At 38.6% G+C, this 23979-nt stretch overlaps 1 protein-coding gene across 1 annotated transcript in view; it reads right to left on the bottom strand.

Annotated features, from left to right (window-relative positions):
* Nucleotides 1-349: 349 nt before the first annotated feature.
* The window catches only part of GRPR (gastrin releasing peptide receptor), a 35287-nt gene continuing 11657 nt past the window's right edge, over nucleotides 350-23979 (bottom strand). The window contains exons 2-3 of the mRNA XM_003920350.4: nucleotides 6972-7323; nucleotides 350-5348 (exon numbers count right to left, since the gene is read on the bottom strand). Of these exons, the coding sequence (XP_003920399.1) occupies nucleotides 4959-5348; nucleotides 6972-7323 (742 nt within the window). The 3' untranslated portion in view covers nucleotides 350-4958. The remainder of the gene's footprint in view (nucleotides 5349-6971; nucleotides 7324-23979) is intronic.

The raw sequence follows: 23979 nt of genomic DNA, 5'->3' as shown, positions 1-23979 counted from the left end.
CCTCAATGCTCTTTGCATACATTTTTTTTTGACTTTATCACTAGTTCAGGCCTCCGGACAAAATCTAGAGAGTGGAGTTTTTTACTAAGTACTGTGAACTTAATTTTTCACAAAGGTTGGATTTTGGAAGCAATGCTAAGCAGTGTAATGGACACGGACATGGAGAGATCAGGTCCACACTTAAACTCTGCCACTCAACTTCCCCATGTGACTTGAGGATCAGTAAGTATTCTCCCTGCCACAGCTTCATGTGCCCAGCACTGGACTTGGCATATTATCAGTGTTTGGTAAAGTTGAGCTCCTTCCTTTCTAGCACTTCCAGAGCCACAGCACTCCATTCAGGTTTGGTTAAATTTGATATATTTCATGGCCAATGTTTTTGCTACCAAGGATCCTACCCTCCTTTGTCTTAGCCTTTCATTTCACTGTGACATTTAATGTTGTGCCCACCAATATGTCTCTCCTGGGGCAGCCAACAATGATCCTGTCCACTCCCTTGTGCCAAGTTAAACAGATTCACTTTGGGGACAAGAGACTACCCTGTAAACTGGTGAAGTGATGATGAGCACTGTTCTTTAGTATCACTGAATAGCCCATGGGAATGAAGTACAGTTAGTTCACCTCGAAACAATATGAAATAAGAATAAGCTGAACCAGAAGAAATTGCCTTTTTGTAGTTCAAAAATGGTCCAGTCTCAACAGTTTCATGTTTCAGCCTCATAGTTCCATGGGCCTTTTAATGTAACAGTAGATGGTTACATTTCCATAGTAAAGGATGTAAAGCAGCTCTTTGGCCAGCAGGGAAGGCTTGGATCAAATAAGGTAATAAATATAAAAGTACTTTATAGACCATGCACACTATGTAAATGCAAAGTTTTTAAAAAATTAGTCATGGACATGATTCCACGGTAATATTCTGACCCAGGGGTTCTTAAATTTAACATATGTGCAACATTGAAGCTTTTTAAAAATTTAGATAAATTATGCTGAATGAATTTCTAATGTGAAGTCTCATAAGAGAAAAGTCTGTTCTCAGTGTATTTGTTGATTGCTCTGAATATATTCAGCTGGACTTAATGCTTGGTCCCCTGCAACCTAACAAAGGGTGTCTCTGAAGGCCAAAGTTACAGTAAGAGATTATGAGATATTGCAAATGTTGTGTGTTTGTGTTTGGGAGTGTATGTTTGGGTGTGGGCTGGGAGAAATGACAGTCCAGATACAGAACAAAGTAGAGCTTGTTAAGCCTTGGTTTCATCCAACAGTGTGCACAAAGCCTAGTCCCATGAAAGTAAAAGAATCCCTTGTTTTCAGCTGTTAATCCATTTCATGAAAATGCAGCCAAAAATTAGACAAATGCACAAAATGTGCTTCATTTCCACAGAAACCCAGGGATAATTCTAAGCTACTCTCTAACAACAGCTACCTTCTGTTGTGGATGTGAAGAGCACAAATGGCAAGAAAGTTTGCATGCTTTGCATCTCACCACGACACAAGTGGATGGCTATTCATTCAGCTCCCATACAGTCAGCTTCCCAGGGTGATGGTTTCTAGCTGGCTTCCAGGAAAAGTGACTTAGCTACCTTTTCGTCCACAGATGATGCCATTCATTGTGTACTCCCCAAACAGTTAATCTCTATTACCAGAAGCTATTTGATGCATGAAAACACTCTGAAAACAATAACCAACTGCTACTTTTGACATAAATGAAGACTTTACAATGCAAGGATGCTCATGTGCTATCGTCAAGTTCATTTACTTCTGTTCAGTGCATTTTCATAACAAGATGAGCCTGGTTCATCAGCAGCAGCCCCTAAACCGTTTATTTACCTAAGGGTTCTCCATCCTCCCAGATGAAACCAAATTGTTTGTGGACAAAGAGGGAAATCCAGAGCTTGTTAATGAGGCAGAAGGTAGGTTCAGTGCGAGGGTGAAGGCAGTCAGAAGAACAGGGTTTAGCCATCCACATTTATGGAAAATCATCAAATCAACAACAGGGGTGGGCCCTGTCTGCACTAAGCAGGAAGGATCATCTTGCTAAAGAATATCACTCCCAATAGCAGCTGCACCTTCCCTGCCAGCAGCAGCCGTTGGTGGGAAGACGGCTTTGTTTATTGCTTAATCTATCACTGTTGAGCTGCCTGCCTCAGGGAGGCTCAATTTAAGATAGATTGAAAGGTAGTGTCTGTCAATTGAATAAACACAGATGGTTTTCCACAGCAAAAATTGATTTTTTTTCCTTGCCAAAGACATAAGTGCTAAACGTGATTATCTTTGGAAGCCAGGCGTGAAATGTCTCAGCTCCAGCCCCTGCCACACTCTGCTTTGGGAGAGAAGTGATATACATGGGGACTTGGGTCTCTCACATAATTTTAGGTTCTTGAGGTGAAATAATTAATAAAATTTTGACTTCCCCAGAGAAGGGCCCAGCTATGTCCTTCCTGGTAAGAAGGTCTAAGTCAATCCATTAGTTGATTCACAAAATAGTTTTACCAGTCCTTGGTCACTGGCTGGCAAAGGCCTCCTTCAATCCTTCCATTCAAGAGTCTCAAAGAAGTAATAAGATTCGCCTAAGGACACACAGCTACACCTAGACCTCCATTTCCTCATTTGTCCAGAAGCTCTATGCCATGATGTTAACTGAAGGAGACATGAAGATGAGCTCTACTTCCAAAATGTCTCTGGAAGCAGGTAGATCACAGATGCTTGAACAAGTTATACTAGGTATTCAGAAGGCTATACATGTTAGCAACTAACTAAGAATAGAGTCATTTATATTCAAGCATTTTGAAGAAAGCCAAGGGCAAAATTGTGGAACACTAGTGCAAGATAACAGGTGCATGGAGGTTGAATAAGGGTGAATAAGAAGAGTACCCTTTGTATAATAATAAGATTCAGCAATAGGTTTTCTTATGTCTCTTGCAGCTCCAACTCCAAAACACAGCAAGCTCGTGGAACATCATTCATGCAAAGTATTCGAAGGAGCCCCTGGAAGCAATAGAATAGTCTGACTCCTTTCATACCACTAATGTGAACACAAGCATATAATAGTGGTTGAAGGATTTCCAAAGAGTTGTTGCAAGGGTAGCAGAAGTGGGTCTACTGTGACCAAATGGGCTACAGAAATGCTGCAGAGACAGAACTAGAGATGATGAAGAGACTCAGAATTTTAGTGACAGACAAGACCTTAGCACTGTCTTCTCAGTCTAGAAATGAAAACATAAGTCTAGAGAAGGGAAATTGACAGCCAGAGTGACATAGCTAGAGGCAGAGTTGGACTCTCAAGCTAGAAATCTTGGTTCTTTAAGTGATACTATCTGTCTTGCTTTTCAAACTGTTCAGTGTAATTATGGACAAACAGGAAAGCAGGTGTGTACAGTACAGAAGAGCACGTAGCAAGCAGAATTGAAGAAATTTCACTCTGTTTTGGTCCTAACTCCTAAAGCTCCATAGACAGTGGGAACTTCTTCATATCAAGAGACAAGAATCTTTTCATATGTGCCATGTGAAAATGAGAGCCAACTGTTTGTATCTCATCTGGATAGAGAAAACCTGAACTAAAATTGTCAGGATTTTAATGTGTAAGGGCACATTTGCAAAATTTGAATTCATTTGAAAGTGGGTTAATATGTTTGCAACCTGTCAAAATTTCCCTGCCTTTGAGTGAAGAAAAACTCGATTCAGGGTTTCTAAAGTAAGGTAATCAAATCTTTTTAGAGCCAATTAAACTCAGAAAAAGAAAAGTATTTCAGCCAAATCTTTTTCTGTACATGGGCTCTTTCATAAATACTCTTTTTAAGTAGAAACAAGTCTGTAGCTGTTTTTTAATCAGTTCCCAAAGTTAAGACCCCTGTGACTTTCTTATGCATATTCAGACAAAAACACGTGTTACTGAAATTTTATTCACTTCCTCCCACAAACGTTAGAAGCATACATTAAATATAAACATGTTCCTATTTCTACTCAGATACAATCGCTTCTTTCTTATAGTGAGACTACTGATTCAGTGTAGCAGTCAGACAAATCTAAGTAAATACACTTAGGCTCAAAACCTATGTATCAGGAATAAATACTGTTCTTTATGCATTTATAGATATTTGATGAATTAATAGCATGATCAATTTTTTCCTAAATTGATTTCTCTTCTATGGTGGTACAGCACCCTGGATGATTAAAACTGTGTAGCAGCAAACAAGATCTCCATCAAGTAAGAATTCAGAGTGTGAGATATCACAGCACAGCCACACATGAATCTTTATATATGTGCCAATGTGTTTGGTAGTATTTTCGCTTTAAAAGTATGTATAGAGTATTTCTCCTAGGTCCTCAGTAACATCTTTTTTAAAAAAATAAATGCTTAGGGAATTGTTTTCTATTAAACTAGCTTCCATTGTTATCAACTTGGAGAGTGTCCCTCATACATGGAGCTCTTTCACAGGGTTGACTTTTCATATTAGGAGTGTAAATAAAAGTTGTTCCTTGGTTTGTATATTACAGATATTCTTAAAATAAAAAGTCAAGTCATATTTCTAAAGCACTAGCATCTGCTTAAAGAAATGGCAAGGTGAAGTCTTTCACAAAGTAAGCATTCAATATATGATTTCTCTGCTATATAAATCTAGTTGTTCATACAGTTTCTATGACATAATTGGCCACGACCGTTTAACAGGGCTTGATGCTTAAAAAATAATTTTCTACTTGTTCGCTTTTCTAAAAAGGGAAGGTTTGCTTCACATCAGAAGAAACATTCGCAAGTTGAAATGAAAAACCTGACTTGATGACTTCTTTCAAAATATAACAGTGATCTACCATTTTGGCCCCTACCTCCACCCCCACCTACACCACTCACAAGCATTCTGAAGGGTCTTTGGAGGGCAAAAACACAACAATAGACGCAAGAGTTCCTATCTAGCTATAAAGCAAAACCAAGAGTCCCTCAAAGGTCAAAGTCAAGGGTCAATCTAGACATACCGCTCATGACAGATGTTTCCATTAATGAGGCTAAAGGTGGCCACAGAGGGGTTGGTACTCTTGAGGGAGGTCATGCAGGTGGTACTCCTTCCAGTGCTGTGAGACCGGATGATCAGGCCAGGCCGGCAACAGAGGAGCTGAGTGTTGAACTGTTTCCTGAAACTCTTGCTCAGCAGGTAGAGGGCAAAGGGGTTCACGCAGGAGTTGGTGAAGGCCAGGAGGCGGGCACAGATGCTGGTGACAAAGTGGAGCATGGAGGTGTCCACTTCAGAGTAGTGGTAGGAGCGGTACAGGTAGATAACGTGATTGGGGAGCCAGCAGAAGGCGAACAGGGCAACAAACACCAGCACTGTCTTGGCAAGTCGCTTCCGGGATTCGATCTAAGGAGAGAGTCGCATGGAGAGAGATAGAGAAACCAAGGGACAGTGTCAGAAAAATGCAGAGAGACAAAGATTCAGTCAGAGAAAGAGACAGGGAAAAACAATTAGGGCAATAGATGAGTTCACAAAGCCACAGAAAACGAGTTCACAAAAAAGGAGAAGGTAAGATAGAATCCAATAAAATGAGAGAAAGACAACAGAAACAGAAAAGAAAGAAAAAAAGAGTCAGAAACACACAAATAGATCAGCCAGGAAGCAGAAACCCACAAGGAAGAATAGAGTTAGTACACACCACTGAGAACAGATCTTTAAACAAAGTTGATGACATGTTTGAATGGATTGCAAAATGCAATTCTAATAAGTGCCCCCTGTTTCCTCAGGAGAGCATTGGTGCCGTCTATCAGCCACACAACTTCATGTCTTTCTTTTCTCCACAGCTAATAATTTCTTATTCTCTCTGATGCTCAAAAAGACCAGCCAGCTTTGTTCTTCTTCACTGGCTAAATGAAGATAACTCTCTAGTATTATAATTTTAAAATCTTGAGTTATTTCTGGACTATAGTAGGAAGGTACTGCAACAAAGAGGAATGAGCATCTCCTTTTGCTCCCAACTCCATCTACTACCTCAAGTGGAAACATGTTTCTCCCTAAAGAGTTTGGGGTATAATGGATGTTGGCTAATGAGAGGTTTTTCAAATAGGAGGTAGTTTCACTGGGAACTGCCACTCTTCCCCAACAACTGAGACAAATAAATAATAAACTTGAAAGGGTAAGGTCTCCAAGTGAGTCAACAATTCACTGAAATGGATTGGAGAGTGTTTCTGCTTTTCCATCATAGACGCTACATGATCTACATCTAGGCTAGAAGGCAAGAACTGAGGAAGAGGAGGAAGCCAGAGCTCTTGCTTTCTACCATTTGTTTGTACCTCAAGGATGAAATTACGGGGTGTTATGGGGGACAAGAGATGGCATCTAATCATATGGAGTGCATTTTGCATGCTGGGCACTGTAGGCCTTCCATATACTCTCTATTGTAATCTTTCAATAGCTTTACAATGTAAGGATTATTAGCCTATCTGATAGGTAAGAAAACCTAGGCTCAGAGAGGCTGAATACATTATGAAGCTTGGATTTGAACCCAAATCAGTGTGAGCCTATCCTAGTCAAACTACTTCTTTTTCTTCAACTGGCCTCATTTTCCAGCCTCCTCTGCTTTTTTTCCAAGTGGTAACCCTCTTTCTAGGTAAACAATGTGACTGGAGTTTTAAAAAGTCACATCCCCATAAGCCTCAAAGCTTTATTTATTTATTTATCTATTTATCCATCTATTTATTTATTTATTTTAAAAATACAACTCTTTTTCAGAGTATTCCTCAAAAAGAAACCCACACTTGAAATCTTTCAGGTTCACAACACCTCTCTAGCTTAGGTCTTTAATAGGAGAATAAGATTATAAAGAACACCTTGGGTTTCCATGGCTAGGTATTTCCGTTTCGCATCTGGCCACAGATCACCCACCTCATCTAACTGCAGAATCAAGTGCCCTGGCTTTTCAGTGGGGTCCAAAAGAAATGCAAGGGATTATATCCCCAAGGAGGAAGTGAATCAATCTTAAGCACCCACCTGTTTCTTGACATGTATATTCCCTTCCACGGGAAGATTGTAAGCACTCTGGATCAGATTTTTAGCAATGAAGTAGTAGTAAACAGAGATGATTGACAGTGGGATGATGTAGAAGACCAGAAAGGAAGCCATAGAGTGGATTTTGGGGTGCAGCTCATTAGAGTGTGGGTACGGGGCACAACTAATGAAGGTCTGGTTGGTGCTTTCCTCGTGGAAGGGATGGAGGTCAGAAAACACGGCCTCTGGAATGGCCAGCAGCATGGAGATGATCCAGATAAAGGCAGCTTTGAGGCAGATCTTCATCAGGGCATGAGAGGCCTGGATATCCATTGGCCGGACAATGGCTTTGTATCTAGGGCAAGAAAGAAGGAGCCCCATCAGTCACATAATATTATTCTGAATACCAGGGTCAGGACTAAGTTGAGGCAAGCGAGACACCTAGGGTACAATATTTAAGGAGATGCTAACTTTCAAGTCCATGAGGGTGCCACCTTTGAGCTCTATGACCCTGAGAGTGAGTGCCTCCTTAAATTTTGTACTACAAATACCACAATTGCCTCACTCTAACCTAGCCCTGAAGGATGCCTTCTCCTTTCTCCAGAAATACCGTTCCACTCATATTCTCTTTTTTTCTTAGTTTAAAGCTAATTTTTAAAATAACTTAACATTAAAATGGTATATATTTACTGTATATAACATTATGTCTTAAAATATGTATACATTGTGGAATGACTAGATTGAGCTAATTCACATCTACATTACCTCACATACTTATCTTTTTAAAATAAGAACACTTAAAATTGACTCTTAGCAATTTTTGAGTGTGCAATACATGATGATTATTGATGATTAGTCACCATGTTGTACAATTCACACTCTCTTGATTTTAAGAATACCTCTTAGGAAAGCTCTGAAGTTCCTTTTGGTTTTCTTCTTAAATCATAGAAATTAACAACAAAGCATGTTGCTGCTTAAAGAACACAGAGACAAGGAGGTTGGCTTTTTTTTTTTTTTGGCAAAATCTTCATTTTGAGTATTCAGATCCACTTCAGGGAGCCTTAAGTCATTGAGTATTTTAAATATGCCTCTTTTCTTTCCCCACCCCCCCCTTTAAAAAAAAAAAACAACAACAACAACAAAACGGAGTTTGTTGCCCAGCTCTTGTCTTGTTGCCCAGGCTGGAGTGCAATGGCGTGATCTAGGCTCACCACAACCTCTGCCTCCCAGATTCAAGTGATTCTCCTGTCTCAGTCTCCCAAGTAGCTGGGATTATAGGTATGCGCCACCATGCCCTGCTAAATTTTTGATATTTTTAGTAGAGATAGGGTTTCCCCATGTTGGTCAGGCTGGTCTCAAACTCCCAACCTCAGGTGATCCACCTGCTTTGGCCTCTCAAAGTGCTGAAATTACAGGCGTGAGCTACTGCACCCAGCCACCTCTTTTCTTTTTCAAAGGATGCATAATAAATGATACCCTGAAAAAGTCATACCCAGAAGAATCCCTGTAATTTTCTAATTGATTTTTCCCTTGCCTTCCTAATCTCAGCCTTATCTTCTCTTGAAGTATGTAGGTTCTTCCTGGTTTGTGAGCTATTTGTGCCCATGTCCTCAGTTGAGTACTCTGGGAAGCAGACACTGAGATGAAGTAAGAAGTATAACTTTTATTGAGGAGAAATAGCTATGAAAGGAAAAAGGGGAGGAAGTAGAATAGGAAGAGGGAGCTGTAAGTCCTTAAGGTAGACCTGAAAAGGTCTACACCAGTGAGAGTTACTAAACATCTTGGTTTGCCTGGAAATTTTCCAGTTTTAGCATGGTAAGTCCTACATCCTGGGAAATATCTCAGTTCAAGCAAACTGGGACAGCTGCTCATTCTGTACCAGCCCAATAGGAAGCTTAGAAGCAAAGATTACCCAATGGGGAAGTCCTGCTTGGGGTAGAAATTTCCAGGCCCATGTATAATCACCTTGCTTAGTAATTGCATGGGGTCATCCTAAGAAGAATGTGATCTCAGTTACTACCTGGCTCAGTCACTGGGAAGGAACCACCCAAGAGAACATGATCACAGCTTGAAAGCTGAAGTGGACTCTGAAAGAGCTTGTAATTGGAGGCTTCAGATAACCACACTTCCTGCAGCTGGGCAAGTCTCTTCTTCAAGGGAGGTCTGGGCAGCACATCTCCATGTCTGCACACTCCTCATACAGTTTCTAGCACAGTGGGCCACAAGATAAGGCACAATTATCTTGTGTACACCTGTCTGAGAACCCACTAGAGGATGAGCCTTTGGTGGGCAAAGCGTATGTCTTTTTCCATCTTGGAATCTGCCAGCACTGTGATTTGCACTCCACGAAAGTTTGTTCAATTGAACATAAGCTACTATAGTGTGGAAGTTGATATGAGTTGAGACCAACTACATGTGAAGGTCTTTATTGCTGACAATCCTGTGTTTAAACTGGGTTCTACCTATGATACTCTTTTATATCATGGATTTCAGGGAAGAGGAATACTTATTTCCACTTGTTTTCATGTTGATTAGACCTCCATTGGTTTACCACTCTTGGCTGCACCCTGACTCCTCCCTCACTTTCCTCCTCCTACCAGGGAAGGGGGAATGAATTATTCAGTGGCAAGTTTGGGAAAGAGAACCTGGCTTGTACATTGGGCTCAGGGAGGCCTATGGTTGTTTAACTGACCCTGTCTAGAAGAATGGCAAGTCTAATATAGCTAATATAGAAGATAAGAGAGTGTCTGCAAGTCCATTATTGCTATAGACTTGAGTTACATTCCTGAAACAGCTTTAGCAGATGTAGATGCAACTATTTTTATATTTATGTCTCTCTGATTTCTTTTTCTATCTCTCTGTTCTCAAATTAGGTAGTGAAGAGAAGGCTATTATTTATTAGACAACCCCAAGCCTCAACATTCCAGAACAACACTACAGTCCTGCTTCAATGGATCTGTGTTTGCTTTAATTTTAAACAAATACAAATAAAAATTTAAAAGAAAGTTCTATTTTCCTCTAGTATCTTCTTTATTCATTAGCCATTTTAAACATTTTCCTAGCGTGGAATGTAGGCAAGAAATTGGTATCTTTAATTAAAGGTATGTGAACATCTTCAGCCAAAGATGCATAGGACTAGAGATATCTCTAATAAATTTTTTAGAGATAAAATGATAACTATGACTTCTATATACATTTTCTGGCAGATAGCAGTCATGATTACCACTAAATCTCTGAGTAAAGGTGATTAACTCAGTCAGAAATCAGGGTAAATGGCTTACTTCCTTCTCTGTTAGGAATCTTGTCTTTCTAGGTGCAAAATACCATAGGAACTATTGAGTTGCCCTTTTAATTTCACAACTTAAAAAATATACAGTATAAACATTTATAGTTTTACTAGAAAAATAATTTGAATCTAAATCTAATTAAGCCCCTAGATTTATGTGCCAGTCTTCAGGAAAATGGTGATAGAATAACCTGCTAAATGATGCTATGAGGATACAATCAGCCAAATTCTGAATTGGAAAATTCTGCAGGAATAATTACCTCATTTTTTTCAACAAATAAATGGCATATAAAAGGAGGGAGAATGTTACAGACTGAAATGTATAAGACATACCAACCAAATGCAATATGTAGGCTCCTTTTGGATTTTGAATCAAATCAACCAATGATAAAAAGATATTTGTGAAACAAATATTGAAGAAAATCAAATATAAATGTACTATTGGTGATATTAAAGAATTATTTTTAATGTATTGAGTGTGATAATGGTATTGTGGCTGTTTCTTAAAAGAACTTGTTTATAAAAGATACATGCTAAATTATTTACCAGTGAAATAAGATAACGTCTAGTATTTGCCTTAAAGTATTGACATATTCATATATCACTTGTGCAATTAAAAATAAGTTGAAATGTATTGCAAACAATTTTCTTTTATGGTATGCTCATAACATATCAAATAAATGAAAGAAATCCCATTTACTAAGCTCTTGCCTTTTTCCAAGCAGGGAATAGAATCTATATATCTCATTAATATTCCAGAGAACTCCAATAGGTAGACATTATTATCTCCATTCTGCAGATGGGAAATTGAAGCTCAGTTTAAGAGGTGGTAGAGTCCACATTCAATCTAGAACCAATGTTTTTCAGAACACCATAGTTCCTTCAGAAGAGAGCTTTAGGTAAATTCTTCCTAGAGGCAGAGACATAGACCAGATGTTTCTCAAATGTATATAGAACATACGAAATGTTCCCTGCAAGTCTAATGGTTCTGAGTAGGATGGAGCATATCAGTCTATTTCCTCTTCTGGCCTAGGTTGCTCTGCCCAGAGCTCCCAATGCAGGGAGACACCACTGGGTAGTTCCTGTTTAGGAGCAATGGCTGGTTGGACTGGAGTGGATACCAGATCTAAACCAGCCAATGAACTGCCTGGCTAGCTACTAAAGAGTTTCCTCTTTCTCTTAAGCATTTAACCAGAAAAATAGAGAGAATATAGGTAGTTAGTAATAGATGCTGGAAATACAAGATTTTGTTGTCAAGGAAAAGATCAGAACAGCCATATTTAAACATGTAGAAGATGAATAAGCAGAGTAAATGGACTAAGAGAAAAAGAATGAGGCAGGCATAAGAGGAGAAGTTGAGATAATGTGGCTCTAAGTCATACAGAGGGTATGGTTTCTGGCTTATGTACTAATTTTAAATGTACAAGAGATCTCGTTTTATAATTTTACAATACTACCATCTCATTTTTACTTGAGTTAGTTTGAGTGGCTTCTGTTCTTTGCCAACAAAAGAACCTCATCTAAAACAATTATATGCGGTAACCCTTTAAAGTTATCACCAGATTTATTTCCAAGATCATTTTGCATAAATCATCCCCAGTTGCTACCCTCTGAAAGAATGAGCTGTCAACTTTCCATTGTACTCAAGAGATAGGCTAGTTTATGTCTCATTCCTAAATTTCCCATTACTTTTCTGTTTCCCCCCTTTCATCATGCCCAATCCCAGATTCTTGATTCATCTAAATCAAATCCTTCCAAATTTCAGTTTAAGTATCATCTTGATGAAGCTTTTGCTGAACAATCCAGGCCTTAACTGTTCCCATTCTTTCTCCCAACCTATGTGACTTTTATGACAAGATTATCAACTCCTCTCATTTTCTGCTTATTATACACTACCTTGAATTGTTTGCTAGTTTTCTAGGAGTGTGTATTTTCTTTCTTTTTTAAATTTTTGTAGGTATATGGTAGGTATATATATTTATGGGGTACATGAGATGTTTTGGTACAAGCATGCAATGCCTAATAATCACATCATGTAGAATGGGTTATCCATCCCTTCAAGCATTTATCCTTAGTGTTAAAAGCAATCCAATGATATTCTTTAAGTTATCTTAAAATGTATAATTAAGTTACTATTGACTATAGTCACACTGTTGTGCTGACAAATAGTAGGTTCTATTCATTCATTCTAACTACTTTTTGTACCCATTAACCACACTACCTCCCCCAACCCACTACCTTTCCCAGCCTCTGATAACCATCATTCTCCTCTCTCTGTCCATGAATTCAATTATTTTCATTTTTAGATCTCTCAAATGAATTAGAGCATGCAATGTTTATCTTTTGTGTCTGACTTATTTCACTTAACATAATGATCTTCAGTTCCATCCATGTTGTTGTACAGGATCTTATTCTTTTTTTATGGCTGAATAGTACTCCACTGGGTATGTGTACCATATTTTCTTTACCCAATCATCTGTTGATGGACACTTAGGTTGCTTCCAAATCTTGGTTATTGTGAACAGTGCTGCGACAAACATGGCAGTGCAGATATCTCTTAGATATACTAATTTCCTTTCTTTTGGGTATATACCCAGCAGGATTGCTGGATCATATGTTAGCTCTATTTTTAGGTTTTTGAGGAACCTCCAAACTGTTCTTCATAGTGTTTATACTAATTTACATTCTACAGGCGTGTCTTTTCTACCTGACTTTTTCTTAAGTTTCCTGAGGTTCAGAAGCTTACATCCTCTCCTCTTCCCTTTTTCTGTCTCACTAAAAATGCCCCAGGTTCCTTGCTCTGCAAATCATTTATTTCAAAGTAGGGACTCAGCAAATACTTGCTAATTAATTGATGATTTATATGTGACTTGCCGATGTGTCTCTTATTTCCAACTTCTCACAAAGGAGAGAGAGAAATTTCCCTTTTACACACTAAGTCAGTAAAAATCGTTCTTCAATAGACAGACAAATTCAATCCTCTGACAATATGGGGCACAAACAATTGTTTCCCACTTCTGAAAACATCTGTGCTTCATTTTTCTTATGCAAACATTGGAAAGGTCAAAAAATGTTCTCTGTGGCAAGATTAATGTGTCAAAGAGATTCTTGGCAAGTAGAAGTAGCTGGCTCCCACACTCAGGGTTGGAAACCTTCGCCCACAGAAAGGTATGTCTTTTATTCAAATATGGGCAGTTTGTTTATTTTTAAGAATCCAGCATTTCAGCCCTTATTTGTCCATAATTACCTACTGAAGTCTGTAGAAATTGTTGCACTACAATACTTTTAAATCTCAATTGCAATCCAAATGTATACTATGTGGAGAATACTGAGGTAAAGAAGATAACTAAATGAACTAAATGGTCTCTAGGGTAACTGACACATTGCCTGCCTTAAAATTAGAATTCTACCTAATGAGATTTGGCAAAAACTATTAAACAGCAGCTTTATTTTCTCCTGAGAATAGCACCAATAATTTTTTTGAAGAAGTGAGGAAATTATTAGCTGGCTTGTATGATGATTGTAACCCAGAGCAATGGAATCTTATCTCTCAGAGCTATTACTCCACAAATGGAGAACTTACTGGTCTTTGGTGCCCATCCAACTGTTATCTTTAAGTATGTAACAGATTGCAGTTATGCTTTTATGTTTTCTCCAGGATAAATATCTCCAAAGCTCCTTTTCACCCCTTCTTAATATACTCTAGTTTCTTCTGGGCTCCAATGCAGACCTAGGATCAAGAGACATGGTTCCTAGTGGTGATTCTACCAACTAGTTGTATGGTCTTTGATGAACTGTGGACTCTGCGCTTCAGTATTCTTATCCATGAACAAGAGACAATTCTTTACTGGCAAGGAGCTTGTGCGGATATGTTAACAAAATAGCTAGAAAGTATTGGGTATTACATTCTCCATTACTTTAAGAGCTGAGGTGCAACACTGAGTGAACACACAGAACTCACATCCCACTTCTCTATTCTACCCTCCACAGGGGACTTGGAATTCTTAGCCTCAAGCTTTTGAGGAACCTATAAAGAAAGGAATAAGGAGTCCCTGTGGTCATTGCAAGTAATATTGACAACATCAATGAGGGAAGAATGGGGAGAAATGGAGTAAAGCCACATGCTGTTAGAGCAGCTAAGGAAGAGTCAAAAGGGATTCTCCTGTAGGAATGAACAAAGGAAGGAGGGCAAGGACGTTCTACAACTTTGGTGGCTTGTTGTGTTTAGGGAGTACTAATGTTTGGGGGTCTTCAGGTTGATTGTTTACTCTGGCATTCCTCCATCGTTTGGCTCCTTTTCTTCATTGCTTTAATTTGTGTGTGAGCACCAACTTCTTGGAAAACCTCTATGATTTACAGAGACTGCAGAAGCTAAGCTAGGGAAAAGAAATGTCTTGGGATTTGCTTTTGGCTCAACATGGAGAGGTAAAGGGTTGGAGAGGGGTGAAACTCTAGTTTTTCCCACCAGGATAGGAAAAAAAAGAGAGCAGTAATATGGGGCAGGAGAGAATTTCTGTCCCTGCATGGAGGGAACAAGCTTTCAGCTTTATAGCTCACAGGTCTGAGTGTGTGATCAGCAGGGTGTGGAGGGGTGAAGGGCAAAAGGGCAATTAAATAAATAATTCCCCAATTTTCCTGCTGTCACACATGGGCAGGAAAGCCTGAGGGACTAAAAGGAAAAGAGCAGAATTACTGGGGAGATAGAGAGATGGAAGGAGGGGAAGAGGAAAAAAAGGAACAAGAGAAAAAGAAAGGAAATTGGAGGATAGGAGAGAAGTAGGCAAGGGAGAGGAGGAGAGGAGAGGAAAGGGGAGAAGACAGAAGAGATGAGGAAGAGAAGAAAAGACCAAAAATTATATTCCATCTAGCAACACAAGTTGGGCCAGTTCCCTGCAGACACATTGATCTGGACCTTGTCAGTTTACTCTGACGCTAAAGAGAAAGCTGGAGTAAGGGTGATGGGAGGTTGGAGGCAGAGTTGGGGGCACGTAGAGAAGTATACTAACTCCTTTTCTTTAAAAATTCTTTAAGAATAGAGCTTTAACTAAGCAAGTAATAACAAATTGAACATATACCTACATTGTATGTATGTTAATGTATAAATTATATATATGTACTACTGTACTAATATATTATGTATAATTTCATTCTATGTTGCCAGGAATTATTGTTAATTTCATTAAATGTGATGGTGGCATTGGATTGTATAGAAGACTACACTTGTTCTCAGGAAATATACACTGAAATATTTAGGGGTGAAATGTGAGGATGTTTGTACCTTAATTTCCAAAGCTCAGCAAAACAAAAACACAACAACATACACACAGAAAGAAAGAAAAAAAATCTAGGAAATGGTCATTGCCGAATGTGGGTAGGTTTACACAAGAGTTCATAAACAAGTCAGGGGGTAAATATATGCTAAAATGTAGAATTTGTAAATGATAAGCTAACAAAAATAAAATTTTAAAAACTATTTTAAATATTTTTGGTTAAATATTTTATCCTAGTTTATTGACAGTGAATCTTTTGCCATCATTAAAGCTTTATTATAACTATGGTATGATTTAATGTGTCATATCTGATTAGAGCCTATACCATGAATGAGGGAAGTGTCTTTTCTGTTATATTCATATTAGTCTCTTGAGTTTGCAATTTTAATACCATCTACAATCTGTGGGGTTTTGTTTTGTTCTATTTTGTTTCAGCAGAAATATTTTTAAGCCACTTGCCCATTTGAGGAGGTTATTGTAATCAAAACTAAATTACACACAATACACATCAGTCGCAATGCCTTCCCTTAAGTTAAAAGTTCAAAGAGGAGTAAGGGTGTCCTATTTGAGCCTTCTAGATGGTGGGCCATCCACTCCTGCTGCCTGAGCCACACGTGACAAGGAATCCTATGACATGAAGTCATTGAGGGGATGAGCCTCAATTTGAATTCTACATATTATTCATGTTTAATTCATCCTTATATTTTAATAAAAATCAATATAAATAGAGGTTTTGGTACTTTCCTCCCTTACCTGTTAGATCAGGTCACACCTCTCCGGGAGCATGTGAACTTCACTTTGGGGGTTCATTGTCCCAGAAGACACTTTCCAGAGAATTTAGCTAAGGTTTCAAGGGTTTTTTTCACCCCCCATATATATGCCTTGCAGTTCCCTATGGCCTGAGGCCTAGAGTAGTGTCTGGGCTCTTTAAAATATTCAGAGGCTTCAGGGCCAGCAGGGGTCATCTGAGTGAGACCTTGACCTTAGAGCTAAGGTGAAAAATGGCACCAGTGGAGTACTAGAAACAGCAGGCTGGAATAAGGCTAGAGAAAGAGCTACTGACTTTGGGAAGGTACTGATCCTGGGATATGAGGGATGTAGAGGCTTAGGGATAAAATGGAAAGAGAGATGCAATTAGTTGTTGGACATCTTACGGCGCTTTCTCATAAGAAGTTAGGCAACTATTCACCCTTGGGCTAAAAACAAGTTTCAGCAGAGTGATCCAATTTAAAAGCTCAATGCTAATCCTGTAAGGGAGCCCATCAGAAGGGCATATGCAGGATGAAATATTACAGTTGCCAGTGGATATGTTTAAAATGACAAAGGAAAGTAGTAATCCAGTAAATTTCAGTAGGTGTGCAAACATCCTGGCACACATTGTTCATTCCTCAAAAATGTTATGGAGAGAAGAACATATATTTATAACTTGTTAAAATTTTATGAGCCAAAATGTTTGAAAAACATTTCAAAATCCCATTTGCAAATTGTAGTTAGACACAGCCTGCAATTACTCTACTGTGTAGCAAAGAAGATACACAGAGAACAGGGGAAAAAATCACAATGACAAAGAAAAATCAACCATGCTCTACATGGAAGATATAATAGACTCAGGATCATAAATTGCCTTTGCAAATTGTCATTCACCCCCAAACAGACCCTGAAGCAAGGATTTAGGTGCAAGAGATTTATTTGGAATGGGATGCCAGTAAGCACAGGGACGTGGGAAAAGCCAATAAAGGACACTACAGTGCATAACTGGAGCACATTCTTACTGTGAATGCCCTGAGAGAACACAGTAAACACATTACAGAACTGTGTCCCCAAAGGATGAGGAGAGTGGGGTGGTTAGTCACCAACTCTCATCTCTGGTTGAGAATTGTCTGGGAGTGGTAATTCCAGGGCACTTCAGCCTGCCCCAAACCTTTCCTTGGCCAGAGATTACCCTTGATCAGAGAAACACAGGAAGCCCAGGTCTGTAAGTGACCTCAGAGGTGTGCCAGACGATATGGACACCACTACTATGTACATTTTTTCTCCTGATCTGGTCAGTTTATCAAACATATATATAGAGAAAACGAAATATCCAAGATAATTTTTAGTTTTTAAATATATTTCAAATCATTAAGGATAAAAATGGAATTTCTAAATTATCATAATAAAATGCACTATCATTTTTTTTCCAAAATAAGAATCATTACAGCTCAAAAATATCATCATGGCATATGAGTCACTGTGTCTAATTATAAAAATTTAACAGCACTAGACAGATTTAAATAAATGTTTGGGAGAGGTTTTATAAATGGCAAAATGGTGACCCAACTTTACAGCTCACTGGGACCACTGGCCCAGGAGGTTGATCCTGGCAGTGTTGGGGAGGCATCACCATATGGCACAGGAGCCCAAGACAAGGAGAGAGGGAACAGATGAAGACCAGGAGCCCTGTGCTCTAGTCCCACTTCTATGATTACCTATATTTGTGAAAGCATGTTGTCTCAGTTTCTTTTTATTTTTTGTTATTTAGCAAAAACTTATATAGTACTCACTGTGTGCCTAGCACAAAGTTCTCAACACTTTTCAAGAATTAGAGAAGGCTTTCCCCCCATGCTTCTACAGAACAATACTAAAAGATAGGTATTACTATTGTCATCTTTTTTTTTTTTTTAACACATGAAGAAATGAAGGCACTGAGAGGCTAAGCAACATGGTCACACAGCTAGCAAGTGGAAGAGCTAGGGTTTAAACAGAAAGCATCTAGCTCCTGAGTCCATACCTTAAACTGCAAGATTTTCACGCCTCCATTTTCTTCATCTGCGAAACAGAACTAAAGATACCAACCTTACTTACTATGATGAGGAGTTAAATGAGCTAAATTTTTCAAACCCACTTTGAAAAACAGCATTATTTAAATCAGGGGTGCCCAATCTTGCAGTTTCCCTGGGCCACACTGGAAGAAGAATTGTCTTGGGCCACGTATAAAATACACTAATGATAATGGATGAGCTAAAAAACAAAAATAGCAAAAAAAATCACATAATGTTTTAAGAAACTTTATGGATTTGTGTTGCGCCACATTCAAAGCCATCCTGAGCCACATGTGGTCCATAGGCTGCAGGTTGGACAAGCTTGATTAAAAAAAAAAAATGGTTATTATTGTATTTCCCTAAAAGGAAAGACAGTCCACCAGAATGTCAACTGGTCAAGGTTTCTGCAACAACCTCTTGGTTCTCTTATGAACATAAATAGCGGTCATGCTAATGGTGCACTCACTCTTTTGACTAAGAATTCTAAGATATCATAAAGACGTCAACACATATTACTCAATTACATCATTACAAAAATTACAACAGTCCTGTGATACATTAAAAGTAGATGCTCCTCTCCCCATTTTAAAGATCAGGAAACTGAAGCTTATAAAGTGATTTGCCCCAAGTCACATAGATCAAATTCAAACATCTCTTCAAACTTAATGCTTTTGAATTTCTCCCCACTATGAATAATAGTGCTGTACTAAATGTGATCCCCCTCAAAATTTATAAATAAAACAAAAGAAAGAAAACAAAAGAAAATGACAAAAATAAGGAGAGTTATTGCTTAATGGGCATAAAGCTTCAGTTTCAGAAGACGAAGAAAGTTGTGGAGATGGACAATGGTGACAGTTGCATGACACTATGAATGTATTTACTGCCACCGAACTAAACACTTAAAAATGGTTACAATGGCAAATTTTTTTTATCTATGTTTTACCCCAATATAATTTTAAGAAGAAAAAAAAGAAACAGCAAGAAAGGAAGAAAGGGAAGAAAGATGAAATAGTTCTTAAGCTTGTTATCATGCAACTTGAGAGGTATCTTAAGAAATAACTGAAATAGTTGCATTGAGGCCGGGTGCAGTGGCTCACGCCTGTAATCCCAGCACTTTGGGAGGTTGAGGTGGGGGATCACAAGGTCAGGAGTTTGAGACCAGCCTGGCCAACATGGTGAAACCTCGTCTCTACTAAAAAAATACAAAAAAAACTTAGCTGGGTTTGGTGTCAGGCACCTGTGGTCCCAGCTACTCAGGAGGCTGAGGGAGGAGACTCGCTTGAGCCTGGGAAACAGAGGTTGCAGTGAGCTGAGACTGCGCCACTGCACTCCAGCCTGGGTGACAGAGTGAGACGCTGTCTCAAAACACGAACAAACAAACAAACAAACAAACAAAAACTCACTGAAATAGTTGCTTTGAGTCAGCAAAAGTATCAATAAGGAAGGTTGTTAAGAGGCATTTAGCTATTCTGAAGGACATTTTTCATTTTAAAAAGTTATTACCAAACTACAAAAAGCTTATTGTAAAAACTTAGGCAGTAGAGAATTCTAAAAACAAACAATCATCTGTAAGTTTTGCATGTCATGTTTTGATATATTTCCTTCCAATTTTTTCCTTTTGTCTTTTGTACAGAATTGAGAGCATACGATTCTGTATCTTTTCTTAATGATCTATAGCATACACATCTCCCAGTTTCACACAGATGCCCAAGACCCTTCTAGCCAACAGGCAGTGCTCTGCACATGCTTCTGGGCACCATGACTTTTCAAAGAACCCTGGTGCTTGCTAGAGGGCAACATCCCTGCTTTCACAGGTTCTTCCTACAATTAGCTTCAGTGCAACACATCATGATTAAATGACATAAAGCACCCTCTAATTCCCAAAAAGTAACATCTCTAGCATATACAAATACAAATATAAAGCATATCTTAGGCAGCTACTTTTGCATGGTCCTGTACTAGGTACATAAGAGTTCAAACAAAGCATAAACCCTGGACACTCAGTAACATTTTTGCTCATCCCATTTCTGAAATTAAGAAGGCTGATGTACCCTGAATAACAGGAGTACCAGTTTCTTAAGAGTAGGTTCTAGGTCTTGTTCATTTTCTGCCTACTTTATTTATGAAATAAATAAATAATAATAACTAAAAATCAAGAACTATTCATCCAATTTGTCTGGCCTGTAATGGCTTACTTTCAGATAAAGAAATGGGTTCAAGATGCTCAGGACAACCCACTCCTCCCCTGCCATGCTCCTAGCCACACACACTCCTCTCAAGCCCTCTTACTGCCAAATCACTCTGGATACCAGCTTATTAGCCTGACTTACTCCACCAAAGAAGTGATTCTCCCAAACTCAATTCCTCTTTTTGACAATTTTGAGGCAACTAGTTCACATGAGCCTATAATGAAAAGACCTTAGAGAAAGCAGCACTTTGAATGAGGGAGAAACATTAAAAGGAGGTGGCGAAAAGCATCTATTTACACCTTTATTTCCCCAGTGAACAATTTACCAGGCCCTGCCATCATGTCTGCAACCCACGGAAATTGGAATCCAGCTAAACCTCCATTTAAAACTCCCTCATTTATTTCATTTAAACAGCTATTAGCATCACACAGGACCCAGGTCATGCTGGAAAAAACAATTGGCTTAAAGACTTTGGCTTGATTCTCCATTTTACTGTTTTCTAATCATGTGATGTAGAACCCTCATTTCACCATCTAAAAACAGAGATAATAATAAGGATTCCAAATGATCTAAAAAGTTACTGTTCATGACATGACAATGCCTCAAAACCCTGAAACATCACACAGATGTATGTCTCTTCTTTATAATATTCCTTAGGAAGTCTGTCCTCGCTAACCGAAAAGGGGTCGTGGATTCCCCTAGGTCCCACTCCAATCAAATAGGAAATTCTCACTGCTGAAGAACCACCCCAGAAAGCATGCACACTCTGTATCAGGGACAGTAAACTAAGACCCATTGACCAAGTCTGGTCCACTGCCTGTTTTTATATGGTCCCTGAGCTAAGAATGGTTTTTGCATTTAAAATTGTTGAGAAAAAAAATCAAAAGAAGAATATTTTGAGATGTAAAGACCTCATAAAATTCAAAGTTCAAGGTACATAAATAATGCTTTATTGTATCATCACCATGTCTATTTGCTTACACATTGTCTGTGGCAGATTTCACCCTACAAGGAAGGGTAGAATTGAGGAGACTTAGTGAATCCTGACTCCAGAATTGCAATGGAGACTGTATGGTCCACAAAGCCTAAAATGTCACAGGCAAAGTTTGCCAAAAGTTTTATCGTTTCTGTTCTTCTCTGCCTGTCCACACCAAGGTTGTTGGTTCCTACTTTAAACAGAGGTAAGCTCATTTTCCATCTCACACAGCACCACCTGTTCGACTTACTAATTTGTGATAATGAAGACAATAGGCCACTGACCCCTGTCCTTGCTCTTTTAGTACTAAGCACTCATCACTCAAAATGCTTATTCTAACAGCACATTTTAGTACTAATTTGGCATCTCAGGCTCTGCTTGGCACTATGGATATAAAAGTCCCTGGCCATTGAGAATTTGGAATCTGACTGGGGAAGCAAGATACATTTAGGAAAAGTCCTTAATGAACCGTATAAGAATATTTACATCTGACTTTATGAAGAACTCTTAGAAAAGATGCTGCTAGGTCAGCATATAAAGTGCTGCTATCATGGTACAGACAAATGAGTCTACGCCTAATTACAAACCTGTTTCATATGTAACTATGGAATATAAAACTTAGAGGTCATAGAAGAGGAGACTGAGACCAGAGACTGAGGCCCTGAGAGGTCTCACAGCTAGTTAGCTGAGAACCAAGACTAGACCTGGGTCTCTTGATCCCCAAGTCAGCAGAGATTTTTATGTTTACCTATAGCAGTTTAGATGTTCGGGTCTTTTTAAAGCACAAGTAGAGAATACTTAAAACTAAATATTGACTGTACTTGTCTTGATCCCGCAGTACATGTAGTCCTTAAATCATCATTTTAACCTTCAATTTCACTTCTGTTCACAATCTAGAAAAGAAACAATGCCAAATTCTGATTTTCCTGTTTTTCTATGATGTTTCCAATCACCTAAAGTGTAAAGGGAGAAGCAAAGATAATAATGAAATTCTTAGAAATCTGTTTTGATCACCATTTATTTAAAAAGAAGTAAGTACTTCCCATACGTACTCACCGGGTAACTACTGTGATTTTGTTTTTTAAATAATTTTCTATTGTTTTAAGATTGTATTTCTCATAACAGAGGCCTGTGGCTAGCATGAAATAGCCCAGCTTAATTAAAAAATCACCACCACCAAAGGGAAAAAAGAAACGTTGAAAAGCTTAAAGTTGACCTGTAGTTATTCTATTTATATGTAGACAGCATGAAGAAAGGAGTCACACAGACACATTATTGTCACAGAAAATTCTCCTCACATTGGAAAATAAATTCTTTATGTGACAAATTTTGCATTTTCCCCCTATTTCTTTCTCATGTAACCTTTAGCTATCACCACTGGCCAGCTGGTCTGAGTACAATACAAAAACAGTATTAAAAAAGAGAAAGAAGACAAAGAAATAAAAAGTTTTAAAGATGTGAAGTTTAAAGAAATGTACCTTAGGAACATTCTGGCTCTTTCCTTCCCATGAAATTTTAGCTGTTAGCAATCATTGAATAGTGAAATGTCATCTGTAGCTCCTGCTTATTGGGGCTAAGAGTGCTGGCTTAGTTTAAAGATCCCAGAGGCTTTAATGTACCTACATGCTTGGCAATGTCCACTGCTGCAGGCATCAGTTGAGATTCCTGACTTACTCACTTTGACGTTAGCCAGAACTCACTTCTCTCACTCAAAATTGCTGAGATAATTTGAGGCTGTGAATGTTGATGCCACAGGCCTGAATAGGTAGCTCTGAATGCCTCCTTAAAGAAACTGGGATGCGTGTAGTTTCAAGGGCAGTAGATCAGGTCGTTAGGGAGATAGTAGTATGGGATTTTCTCTTTTTGATAATGGCAAACTTGTTTGTTGCTGACCAACCATCTTGGGATGAAAAGTTAGAAAAATTTATTTGAAGGCATCAGAAAAATACCAAGGTAATAGGGATATGAAAGTCCAAAATCCTGGAGAGAAATGAGTGCAAAAACATGAAGTTGTTATTCCACATCATTTCCCCCTTAAGGCCTTAACCAAATGTCAAGCAGTAGCAGAGAAAGTGAGAGCTGAGCTGAGCTGAGCTTCCAGCAGTTTTAGGATGAAGGGGGAAAATAAGTAGAGTCCAGGGCCCACCAAGGAGAGAAGCCCAGGTTAACACCTCAGGCTTCTAGTTGATATGCCCAAAGGGGTAAGCCTCAGTGACAGGGGAAAACCAGAAATAGACCAACTCTCACAAAGACCAAAGCCTACCCTCCAATCTGTTCAATCCCTTGACTGCATCAGATGTAATGTCACTTCCTAATTACCTTCAAGAAGTAAAAGCTAATCTCTTCGAGAAGATTATACCATCTAGAGCCTCAAATTATCTACAATTCTTTAGACATAAATAGAAACAGGTTGACAGAGGTTCTACATGTTAGAGTTACCAGAAGGGTATTTTAAAATATATTTGGACTAATTTAAGAAATTCGAGATG

This window comes from Saimiri boliviensis, chromosome X (genome assembly GCF_048565385.1).
Source record: "Saimiri boliviensis isolate mSaiBol1 chromosome X, mSaiBol1.pri, whole genome shotgun sequence".
NCBI classification, from domain to species: domain Eukaryota; kingdom Metazoa; phylum Chordata; class Mammalia; order Primates; family Cebidae; genus Saimiri; species Saimiri boliviensis.
This window is presented reverse-complemented; position numbering and strand designations above follow the sequence as displayed.